General features: G+C 31.4%; 3 protein-coding genes across 3 annotated transcripts; 2 read left to right on the forward strand and 1 right to left on the reverse strand.

Moving 5' to 3' along the window:
* The first annotated feature begins 282 nt into the window (after window positions 1-282).
* Window positions 283-2,118, forward strand: LOC108467671 (40S ribosomal protein S8-like). The gene is made up of 5 exons (XM_017768395.2): window positions 283-425; window positions 531-603; window positions 1,054-1,381; window positions 1,536-1,705; window positions 1,852-2,118. The coding sequence occupies exons 1-5, from the start codon at window positions 422-424 to the stop codon at window positions 1,925-1,927; spliced, it is 651 nt and encodes a 216-aa protein (XP_017623884.1). The 5' UTR covers window positions 283-421; the 3' UTR covers window positions 1,928-2,118.
* Window positions 2,119-4,411: 2,293 nt separating this feature from the next.
* Window positions 4,412-7,807, forward strand: LOC108467880 (syntaxin-51). The gene is made up of 6 exons (XM_017768693.2): window positions 4,412-4,597; window positions 5,231-5,449; window positions 5,624-5,826; window positions 5,902-6,002; window positions 6,118-6,162; window positions 7,249-7,807. Exons 2-6 carry the CDS (start codon window positions 5,235-5,237, stop codon window positions 7,378-7,380), a joined length of 696 nt encoding a protein of 231 aa, XP_017624182.1. The 5' UTR covers window positions 4,412-4,597; window positions 5,231-5,234; the 3' UTR covers window positions 7,381-7,807.
* A 359-nt stretch (window positions 7,808-8,166) lies between these two features.
* Window positions 8,167-11,331, reverse strand: LOC108468050 (V-type proton ATPase subunit e1). The gene is made up of 4 exons (XM_017768903.2): window positions 11,186-11,331; window positions 10,979-11,106; window positions 9,946-9,993; window positions 8,167-8,520 (listed from the first exon to the last, which is right to left on the reverse strand). Exons 2-4 carry the CDS (start codon window positions 11,074-11,076, stop codon window positions 8,454-8,456), a joined length of 213 nt encoding a protein of 70 aa, XP_017624392.1. The 5' UTR covers window positions 11,077-11,106; window positions 11,186-11,331; the 3' UTR covers window positions 8,167-8,453.
* Between the last annotated feature and the right edge of the window lie 472 nt (window positions 11,332-11,803).

Below are 11,803 nucleotides of genomic sequence, written 5' to 3' on the forward strand. Positions count from 1 at the left end.
ATAACAATTGAATTAAAATTTAATACACATGTGTTTACATTATTTAATTAGTAGTTTTGATCTCAAGTAATTTTTTTTAGCCAGTTGTTTTTCTTCGTATAAAATCTCTACTAATTAAAAAAAAAAAAAAAAGCTTCCTATAGCAGTTAGGCCTAAAGCATGAACCCAAAATTTTTTTCTACTTGGGCCCAAAAGAGATAATGTGACTACTTTTGTTCCAACATAAACCCAACCCAACCCAACATGGACATTACTGTAATTTCACAAAAACTAGGGTTTTTGTGTATTGCAAAGCTTCAAATCTCCGCCTATGGCTATACTGCCTCTCAAACCCTAGCTTCAGTCTCTTCTGGGATTTGCTTCAACAGACAACCCCCCCCCCCAAAAAAAAAAAAAACCTTGAACTTTTTCCGCAGTCAAAATGGGTAATTCTGAAACTCCTCTAGCTCATCACTAATCTTTTTCTAAATCATGTAATTTTCTGCTTAATTTTTTGCTTAAATGGGTTTATTATCTTTTTTTCTTGGTAGGTATTTCTCGTGATTCGATGCACAAGAGGCGTGCCACTGGAGGTAAAAAGAAGGCTTGGAGGAAGAAGAGAAAGTAATAATCAAACCCATTATTTCCAAAAAAAAAATAAAATTGTGTTTTGATTTTTCTTGATCAATTTTTTGTTCTGTTTGATATCTTAGAAAGTTGATTTAGGATGTTCTAAAAGCAGAGGTTGTGTCCTTGTAATTTACTTAACCAAATATACAGGTTTTAGCCTCTAGTTTCAGATTTAGCTTCATTTTACTGACACATGAATTTTTGGAGGAATTTTATTACTTTTATTTGGGTTTTTTTTTCTTTGTATATTTATTCGAATAGTATACCATGACCAAAGATTAAAAGCTATGTTATTTATTTAATGATTGTAAAAGCTATGCCATATTAGTTTTTGCTTAGATGCCATAGATCTTGTCCTATTTTCTTTCTTAAAGTGTTGTTTCTTTTGGTGTTTTTGAGTTTGTGTTCATATATATATTTCTAAATTTTGTGTATTTTTTTAAGGTATGAGCTTGGAAGGCAACCAGCAAACACAAAGCTTTCAAGCAACAAGACAGTTAGGAGGATTAGGGTTCGTGGTGGAAATGTCAAGTGGCGTGCTCTCAGGCTCGACACTGGAAACTACTCGTGGGGAAGTGAGGCCGTGACTCGTAAGACCAGAATTTTGGATGTGGTGTACAATGCATCCAACAATGAGTTGGTTCGTACTCAAACTCTGGTTAAGAGTGCTATTGTTCAAGTTGATGCTGCACCATTCAAGCAGTGGTATCTCCAGCACTATGGTGTCGACATTGGTCGCAAGAAGAAAACAGCAGCCAAGAAAGAAGGAGAGGTAGGGCGAATACTTTTTATGCTATAATCTCATGGGTACTATTTCAATAGATAAGCTCCTATGTGATGAGTTAATTGTTTTAGTTGCAATTATTTGCTTAGCCTTCTGTGTCTGGTTCTTTAAATCCTCAAATGATGGCATTTCTTGTTTACAGGAAGGTGAAACTGGCACTGAGGAGGTGAAGAAGAGCAACCATGTCTTGAGGAAGCTGGAGAAACGACAACAGAATCGCAAGCTCGATCCACATATCGAGGATCAATTTGCAAGTGGTCGTTTGTTGGCTTGTATCTCTTCAAGGCCTGGTCAGTGTGGCCGCGCTGATGGGTATGTCGTTGACTCGAAACTTCTCTTACAAAAAATCCTTAAAACATATTCCTTAAACCTCTCCCCTTTCACCATGCAAACTAGTTTACCAGTCATTGTAACTATTATCATTCGTATTCTAATGCGAGGTTGAATGGGTTGGACAGGTATATCTTGGAAGGCAAAGAGCTGGAATTCTACATGAAGAAGATCCAGAGAAAGAAGGGGAAGGGAGCTGCCTAAAAATTTTGTTATGTGAGCTTTTAATATATCATGTCAGAATCTCCTCTCTGCTACTTTTATCTTTTTACAGGACATTCAAGATTGTATTAGTTTTTGAACTTTTTAGTTTGAATGTCAACTAGTGGGTTGTTGTGTAATGTTGAACAATATAATATTTGTGTTTGAATTTTGATATTCTTGAACTTTATAAATGCAGGCCTTCATCTTTTCTGATTCTTTTTTTGGGGGGTGGGGGGTTATAATGACCAAAGTTGGTAGACTTTATGAGGTAGGGAGGGACTAGGATTACTCTCAAGGGGCCTGCAACTGAAGCTAAATTTTAAAATGATGGCTACTATTGATTTGTAGGCTAGTCTTTAATGGCAACAATGCACATCAATATTGTAAGAAGTTCATGTTGGCTTGTGAGATTGAAATGTGAGAATTGTTTGCTAGAATTGTTCGGCATTGTACTCACATCTAATTCTCAGAAGAAAGAATCCGCAATGCACAGCATGTGTCTAAGGATGACTTTTTTTAATGTGGTGTTAATGCACTTTGGCCCCTTTGGTAAGAGGGGTGATATGTTAGCACACTGTTTGGTTGTTGAAAATTGCTATATTTATTATTTTTCTATTTGTGTTTTGCACATATATATTTTTACTGTTTTGAGATTGAAATAATTTTAGACAAATTATATTACTTATAAAGCTATACATCCACATCATCACTCACAAGCAAACACAATTTATACTCAACACTACAAAACATTCAATTCGTGTCTATGAGTCGGGTTCGGACTGGGCATAATCAAAATTTTATGTTTGTTTGTTAAGCCCAAGTTTGATCTGAATTAAAAATTAGATTTTAAATTTTGTTCAAGTTTAATTCGGATAAAAATATTAAAATTTGGGTTGACTTATTTTTATATAACTTTTTTAAAAAATAATACATCAAAAAATTTAAAATATTAAAATAAATATTTTTAACAAATTAAAAATAAATGTACAACTTAATAAGTAAAGTCTTTAAAATGGTAACAAATTTTACAATAAAATGAGTTTAAAATAAAAATATTAAATTAATTTAATTTAATTGTCTAATTTTGTCTCAATTTTTATTTTATAAATTTCAAGTAATTTTCTAAGTGAGGTTTCTCTTGAAAACACCTTAAATTAAAAAAAAAATTGAACAGACACATTGAATTCAAAATTGAGTAAACATGATAGTGTAGTAAAACATATAAATAAATGTAATAAATTAAGTAAATAGTTTTTAAAAAATACCATGAATAGGTTAACACATACAAACAGAAGTCTTTAAAAAACGAAAATATTAGTAATAATCTTTTAAAAGTGTTTAAAAAACGAAAATATTAGTAATAATTTTTTTAAAATGTACTTTTGAAAATGAAAATTGTAAATTGAGAAAAAAATCATGGTACATAATATTTATAGAGTTATTAGTAGGTAATTAGGATTAAACTATAACTATGATTTAAATATTAAATTATGATCTATTTTAAAAAATAAATTATGATCTAATAGGTAATAGCGATTTTAATAAATAATTATGATAAAAATATTTTATAATATATGAGATTTATCAATGTCAAAATAAATAAAGGGATAATAATAAAAACAAAATCATTTAATTTAAGTTATAGGGTTATATAGATAATAATGATAAAAATACTTTCTGGTTAAGAATTTTTAACGTAAATCAAACTTGGAAATTTTTAAATGTGAAATTGTAATTATGAAATTTAAATATAAATAAATGTATAAAGGATTTATAAAACTTTTCTCGTTATATTATTTATGGTCACTTTTAATTATTTAATGACATTTCTATAATTTTTCATTCACAAAATTTTGGTAAATTTTTTACTCTAAAACTCAAACTTAGAATCTTAAACTTCAAACTCAAACATTGAATTCTAAACCTAAAACCTTGAACTCCTAATCTCGAATCTAAAACTCTAACTTTGAACCTCAAATCCCAGACCTTGAACCATGATATTGAATTCAGTATCTTGATCCTTGGACCCCAAACCCTGAAGGTTCAGGTTTGGTGTTTAGTATTCAAGGTTCGAGGTTTTATAGTTCTAGATTCAAAGTTTGGGTTAGATAATTATCAAATTTATTTTTCAATTACATGAAAAATGGTTAAAATATCATTAAAAAAATTAAAAAAAAACAATAAATAATATGATAGAAAGGATTCTTAAAATAATTTTATCGAATTTATAGAAACAATTAAAAAATCTTATCAATACCAACTTTCTCATGAATACAAGCATCGATTAAATTGGAGGAGATCAGAATAATAATAATGGGCATTAATTAATTTAATTACCAATTCAAATAATAAAATAACTTTTATTTATGTTTTTATTTTTAAATTTCGGATAAGATTTATTTATTTAAATTTTTTATTTATAAAAAGAACAGAAAAATGCGCGCTTAGCCTCTACGACGTCGTTTCTCTTATTACATAATTCAACGATACATAATTTATATCAAGTTCAACTAATTCCATTTAGAAAAACAAGAAGATGCTATTAATCAATTGATTACTTTAACGCGGATCTTCAAAAGTTAAGAACTTTCCCTTTCCTGGGTTTTCGCTTTTTTCTTTCTTGGGATTTGATCGACAGCTCCATCGTCTTCTTTTAAAGTTTTCATCTTTGTAAGTTACTTCTAATTTCGCTTTTTTTTAATTGAATTTTGCATTTTATGATACTTGTATTTGTTTAATTCCATCCAATAAAAAGGACGTATTGATGGGTTTTGAATGAAGTATCCTTCTTTTTCTTTTATTTTTCCTTTTACAATTGGGATTAATTTGGCTACTAAATTCTGGGGAAAAAAATTAATATTTGAACTTATACCCAGTTCAAAGAAGGTTTTTTTAGAGACAAATATGAGTTTCTTTTTATTTTTAATTAGGAAAAGAAAAGGGGGGGGATTTTGTTGATGGTTCTAAATAAAGTTTATGTTACTAAGTGGATGAGTGTGTATAATTTGATTGCTTTTTTTTCAATATAAGCTGATATCCAGTTGCAAACAGAATTTTATTTTTCCTTGTGGGTAATGGTCTAATTCTTTTTTAAAAAGGGCATCAAATTCAAAAGGAGGAGATAAAAGGAAATTTTGTTCTCAGAATTATTAATACTATGGTTAATTTCTCTTATATGTTCTTATTTCATAGTTTGAATGATGTTTTCAAGTGTGTAAAATTTATGCTTTCTGGTTATATATTAAGTTTTTTTTTTTTTTTTTTTAAAGATCAGATTTTGACTTTCATTGTTATTTGTTTAAGGTCAATGGCATCTTCTTCAGACTCATGGATAAAAGAATATAATGAAGCAGTAAAAATGGTTGATGATATCAATGCCATGATATCTGAAAGGAGTTCCTTGCCTGTTTCGGGTCCAGAAACTCAGCGTCATGCATCGGCTATACGAAGAAAGATTACTATTTTAGGGACTAGACTTGATGGATTGCAGTCCCTTTTGTCTAGACCGACCGGGAAGCCCTTGTAAGTCATCTTAGTTGAGGTGCATATAGGACTGAATTGAGGTTCGATTAGTGATTTTGATTGTATGTGATGTTTATAAACATGGCACTTCGTTATTTGCTTATGATTGAAGTATGTTTTATCATGACCAAACCAACTTTGACCGAATGTTGATGCTTTATACTTTGCTTACAGAACGGAGAAGGAGATGAATCGTCGCAAGGACATGGTTGCAAACCTGAGGTCAAAAGTGAACCAGATGGCTTCTGCATTCAACATGTCAAACTTTGCTAACAGAGATAGCTTGTTGGGGCCCGAAAGTAAGCCGGATGCCATGAGTAGAACGGTTGGTGTGGATAATTCCGGCCTTGTTGGTCTTCAACGACAAATAATGAAAGGCAAGTTATTTTAGTGCTAGATTGCAAAATGGTTTGAGTTTCCTCGATTTATGAGGGTTGACTTTTTTCGAGCAGAGCAAGATGAGGATCTTGAGAAGTTGGAGGAGACAATAGTAAGTACGAAGCATATTGCATTGGCGGTCAATGAAGAACTTGATCTGCAAACCCGACTAATTGTATGTTTCTATTTATTTCTGCTATACTCTTTTGCCTCTTATTTCTATAAAATAAATGCTAGTGAGGTTTGATTCATCCACCATAATACATTTATCTTGTTCTTCCTCTGTGCAGGATGACCTGGACCAACACGTGGATGTTTCTGATTCTCGTCTGCGGGTAAAATAGTCATTATTAATTAACAATTTTATATGCATTGCAAAATATCCTCCTTTCTTTTTTCGAATTAAACAAGATCCAGTTACTGCTTTTGAATATATTTCTATAGTCCAACTATATGTGATCCTAAAGTGGTATGTGTCTTTTTTTATATTTTCACTCGACAGTCATCCAAGCTTTATTAGTAATAGATGAAATCCTCCTCAAGTTTACTAAGAACTACATAGTCTTTGATTATTGAATTCTGTTGGAACCAAACCGGTTATCAGTAGTATTCTTTGTCAGCTGTTAGATGAAGCAGAATAAAGCAATACAGAGCTGTTGATATGAAAATGTTGCTTTTGCTTTACTTCCATATTGTTTGTGACCATTGATATGTTGGTAGTGTGAGCAAGGTTGGATCATTTGAAATATTCCATGTTGAAAGCGATGTGCGCGTATTTTCTTAGTGCCTCAAGTCCAGAATAGTTACAATGTAGAACACCCTTTATCACTTACCATACTCGTTTCTAGTGTCGCCGAGGGTGTAAGATGCACTCTCAGCACTAGAATCATTGTGTCATCTTAAGGTGATACACACCAAAAAAATCACCTGAGTGAAGATAGGCACGATATATACGTGTTTGTGTTTTTTGTATATGTGTTATGCTTCAGTTATGTAATTATGATAATAAACTCTGAAGACTGCTCCAATTTATCTGAAAAGCATGCCAAATTTTTGTTCCTTTTGTTAAACATATGCATGATTTCCCGTGTTTATTGTTGAATATTCGAATATCATCCTCTTTCTTACCGGTAAAGGTAATATGCTAATGAAAAATATTAAAAAAAAGACATTGAAGAGAACTTATAATATATGGACTTGTTTTGCATCTATTGTCTTACTAAAAAAGGTGTCCAAGTGTACTAGGCGTGCATGCACCTGATCAAATGCTAGCTTGTCTGATAAGTGATAATGTATGCAGTGCCTTTGGTGCATGGTGTTAAGGGTCACTTCTCGGCAACGTTGCTAGTTCCTATAACTTTGATATTGAGGTGGCTTCTAATAAATATGTTTTCCTTTGGTTTTATCTTGTTTTGTAACAGAGAGTGCAGAAAAACCTGGCGGTATTGAACAGGCGAACCAGAGACAGTTGTTCCTGTATGTGCATGCTTTTAGCTGTGATCGGGATCGTGATTCTGGCTGTCGTCATATACCTACTCATCAAATACTTGTAATACCAACGAACACTGAACCCAACAAACTTACCCTTTTTGTTTTGTTTGTGGTCAGAATTTGTTTTTTCAACTTTTATTCTCTTGATTATATGCTGGAAATTTTGTTCGGTTATCCCCTCGTTTCTTCGAATATTTTCTATGTTACTTGGACTCGAAGTAAATGTCGGATATAATTGTGGGTATGATCAGTTTTTTTCGAAGGACACAATGGCTGGACACAGGTATTCTAGAACAATGAGGAGTCCATGTAACAAGATGTGAAGTAGTCTTGTTGAGTGAGCTATATTTACAACTCTGTAAATTTACTTTGACTCTTAAATTAATGTCAACTTGAATGACATGAGCTTGTTTTGATGTACTTCTGACCTTTTCTTTTAAAGAAAATTTACCGTATTCAATAATAAACTAATGTATAGATTGTATATAATCTTTGTAAGACACTATCACTTAAATGTAATAATAGGGTAAAAGTATCATAAAGGCTCTTATACTAAGGGTTAGATTGTAATTTGTCCTTTCTGTCCATTTTAACTGTTAAAACTGGTTTTTATAAGATCTTTATAAATCAACATAAAATACATGTGACACTCTCTGATTATTTTGTCAATCATGTTAGCTTTTAACAGAAAAGATTAATTTGTCTTTTAGTTAGCTACAAAAATTAATTTTCCTTTTTTTTAATAAAAAGATAAAATAATTAAACTCCTACCATAAGGACTTCCATGGTACTTTTACAATTAACGTATCGCCAAAGAATGTAAACAAGCATCTTGGAAACAATGATGATTACTAATAAATGTAATCTTTTTTCGATATTATTTCATCAAAAACTGCATAATGTCTAATGGAAACAACACTAGTTTTTATGAAAAACTGAACAAATGAGAAACAAATAATGAAGTACTGCTAACATAATACCAATTCAAAGTTCAAGCTTTGAATAAGGATTTACTTACAGAAACGACATGAGAAAGACATATTACATGACAACTAAATTCAGAGGCTAATCCACAATCAAATATGACTACAGCTTGTTTACCGATAACCTCGCAAATGATCTCGTGCGAAGAATTTCACTCTCCTTCACTCAAAATGGGGACAATGAGTGGTTTCATTTGTGCAAGATATACAATTGCCCACCTATCAAAGCAAAAAAATTAACATTACAAACTAGCAAGCCAATGAAACAAAACATGTTTTACTTATTAAAGCTAGAGCTATACCTAAAAGTAGTTACAAAGATAAATTTCGTCAAAATCATGCCGTGTTACTTGGACTCAAGTAAGAATGTCAGATAAGTGATGTGTCTGATGCAAGTGTGTTCAATTCTTTTTAAAGCTTTTCTGTGTCTCCATACCCATGTCTGAATATGTGTCGGACACGGATGTCAAACACGAGTGTTTTCGGAAAAATATAGAGTTGAAGCAGCATAGAACCAATGAGCTTAATGCAGGACATAGGTCATTTTTATGAAAATTTGAAGCTCATCATCAACCATGACAACCTAATGAACTTGTGAATCTACCTTACACCACAGCCATTACTTCAACAATCATAAAATCCAGCTAATTCTCACAAATGGGCAGTATATTAAGGAACTCAAAAATATCAGACTTCAATAAGGTGTCCTATTTGGTGAATTAATAGTTAAAGAACTTAAGGAACAAGCTAGAAAAGATATTATTCTCATTTAATGACAAGTTCTTTATATACACCTTCAAATCAGATTCTTGTAAAAGCATACAAACTTAACACATGCCAAAAAGAAAATTTAGGCTCCGCTTGGTCTCAAGAAATAAATGTCATTTTTGTTTTTGGTTTTCTGGAAAATGGAGAACACTAAAGAAAATGTGTTTGGTTGAAATTTTTAAAAATGGATTCTGGAAAGCGAAAAATAAAAATATATGAAAATTAGAAAAGAAAAAGAAATTGTTTTCATTGTTTTTATTAAAAGTTCTTATTAAAAATGATTTGTAAAATTGAAAATGTTGAAAAAAGGTTTTTAACTTTGAATTTAATTAATGAATTAACCCTGATTCAAATCAATATAAACACAACAATATTTTTCTTCAACAGTTTTTAAATATCAAATCTCTGACCTTAGTTCAAGTCCATATAAATGTACAAACTTACTTATTTTACTTCTCATGTTTCTATTGTTAAAAAAAGAGAATGAACGATTTTCATATTTTCATTATTGAAAACAAAATTTTATTCATATTTACTAAACATGTTTTTTATTTTCAAAATATCAAAAAAAGTTTTTTAAATGAAAATAGAAAATAAATACACAAAATATTTTCAAAAAGAAAATGAAGCCTTAAAATCCTAGGAAGGAAGAGTAGTTCCTCCTTGCAGAAACAATAGGAAGAAAAGGCAGTGGCACCATATGATTCGTCTAAAACAAAATTTTGGAAGGGCAATGAGCATAGCCAAAAGAATCCCACAGTTAAACAATCATCTCGCTTTCAACATTTCATCTTATTATTGCGTTACAAACAGTATCTATAAGAAAGTCGAGCTACTACAGAAGAAAGATAAAATGTAAAGCAAAAATGAACTTACATCATCCAACAACAGACCGTTGCTGTAATGACCAGTGTTAGGTGGAGCCTGTATAAATAAAACAAGGAAAAGCAGTTTTTCAATGAGAGCAAGGAAAATCTAGGGAGACATTACTCTTCTCGCCAGGAAATAGTAATTGAACAAAAGAAAACATCCAGTATGATAGTATCTAGATAGCAAACCAGGCTATGGTTACCAAAACATGGTACTACATAACTAAAATCAACGCAGATCAGTTTTCTAGTCACTGATCTTTTACCCAGTGGCAGTATTTTCAAGGGTGCAAGGCACAGTCTACGTGCTAGAATCCTTATATGGCCCAAGGCACCAAAGAAAAACAAAAAGAAAGGAATAAGAAGCTTCCCTAAGTGAAGTAAAGCACAAAATGTATATGGATTTATTTTTGTATATGTGTCTGTGTATACATATAAAATAAGGTTAAGATATATAAATAAGATAGCTAACTCCAAAGAGTGATCTAGTTTTTCTTTGATCAATATGCATGATTTCCTTATGATCCCCATCTATGGTTGAATATCAAATATTCCAAAGCATATTATCCCCTTTCTTACTCATAATGGTACAACTATTGAAAGAAGTCTAAAAATAAAAGAAATGAAAGAGAACTTTGATTAGCCAGGGCCTTTCTTCGGCACACATATTGCCTTGCAAAAAGCACATCTCAGCGCACCCATTGTGCGCCTGATCGGAACATCAGTTCATGCCCGAAAAGGATCAAGGCGTTTTTGTTGTGGCACAATGCCTTGAGACACAGCTTACTGCAATCTTTAGAGTAAATAACCACAGCACAAAGAATTCAGCATTGGTTTACAGTGCCAACTCGTTATTCTTCCAAGTTGCAATACCACATTAAAGCACATTTCATTGAAGTGTACCAATCAACAGATACCCTTTAAAAGTTTAAACTTAATTAAAGCAACATCAAACCAGATTGTAAAAATAATAATAAAAAATACAAGCTTTAACATATGAATTATAAATCTAAAAAAGAGATTGTGAAGAGGACACTCACAGATTAGCAGAGGGACCTCTGTTACAGCAGATTCTGGTACAAAGCGATGCAATTATCCCAATTACAGCAAAAATCAGGGTTGTTACCAAGAAACCCATATTCCAGATGTCGATTTTACACAAAATTTCCTGCAAAAACAATAAGGATGTAAATTAATCAAAAACAAATATGGAGATAAGATGAAATTCATATGCTAAAAACCAAAACCTTTTGTATGATTTCTGGGAAAATGGGAGAAAATAACAGGAATTGAGATCTTAAGCTTGGATTTGGAAATCAAATGGCTGAGGTTTTAGTTTTTAGTTTCGGATCTTCCCCAACAAAGGAACATTGAGTGTTCATCAATGACCCGTCTCATTGAGCCCAAACTTGAAGTAAATGGATGCCCATTTTGGGCTAAGATGATCCAATTGTGTCAAATATTGGGCTCAAATGGATTTTGGGTCCTATGGTCTAATTTGGGCTAAATTGGCTCAAATATACCTTAAAATCACCAAATACACCTAAATCATCTTAATATTACTATCTAAATCTGAACCCAAATTAAGTATCGTTATTTGTCATTTATCTAAATCCACAAAAAATTTAAATTCAAAATTTTAATCAGATGTGAAATATCTAAATCTACAAAAATTTAAATATGTTAATTTTTTTTAAAAAAAAGAGATATAATTGAATCAAAGTATGTAACGTCCCATACTTCACCTGATTGTCTGATTCGAATTACGAGATGTTATATTCATTATTGGAGTAACTACGATCAATTACAATTGAATTGAACAATTCATACATATTATTAAGTTCAAAACATCATTAGGACATGTT

This window comes from Gossypium arboreum, chromosome 8, assembly GCF_025698485.1.
Source record: "Gossypium arboreum isolate Shixiya-1 chromosome 8, ASM2569848v2, whole genome shotgun sequence".
Classification (NCBI taxonomy): Eukaryota; Viridiplantae; Streptophyta; class Magnoliopsida; order Malvales; family Malvaceae; genus Gossypium; species Gossypium arboreum.

Excerpts from the sequence above, each read along its gene's own strand:
- LOC108467671 (XM_017768395.2), top strand. Across the intron at positions 604-1,053 it reads GCTTGGAGGAAGAAGAGAAA|GTATGAGCTTGGAAGGCAAC; the intron begins GTAATAATCAAA and ends TATTTTTTTAAG. Across the intron at positions 1,706-1,851 it reads CAGTGTGGCCGCGCTGATGG|GTATATCTTGGAAGGCAAAG; the intron begins GTATGTCGTTGA and ends TGGGTTGGACAG.
- LOC108467880 (XM_017768693.2), top strand. The coding sequence starts at position 5,235 with ATGGCATCTTCTTCAGACTCATGGATAAAAGAATATAATGAAGCAGTA. Across the intron at positions 5,827-5,901 it reads TCAACGACAAATAATGAAAG|AGCAAGATGAGGATCTTGAG; the intron begins GCAAGTTATTTT and ends TTTTTCGAGCAG. Across the intron at positions 6,003-6,117 it reads ATCTGCAAACCCGACTAATT|GATGACCTGGACCAACACGT; the intron begins GTATGTTTCTAT and ends TCCTCTGTGCAG.
- LOC108468050 (XM_017768903.2), bottom strand. The coding sequence starts at position 11,076 with ATGGGTTTCTTGGTAACAACCCTGATTTTTGCTGTAATTGGGATAATT. Across the intron at positions 9,994-10,978 it reads AGAGGTCCCTCTGCTAATCT|GCTCCACCTAACACTGGTCA; the intron begins GTGAGTGTCCTC and ends TTATTTATACAG. Across the intron at positions 8,521-9,945 it reads ACGGTCTGTTGTTGGATGAT|GTGGGCAATTGTATATCTTG; the intron begins GTAAGTTCATTT and ends TTGCTTTGATAG.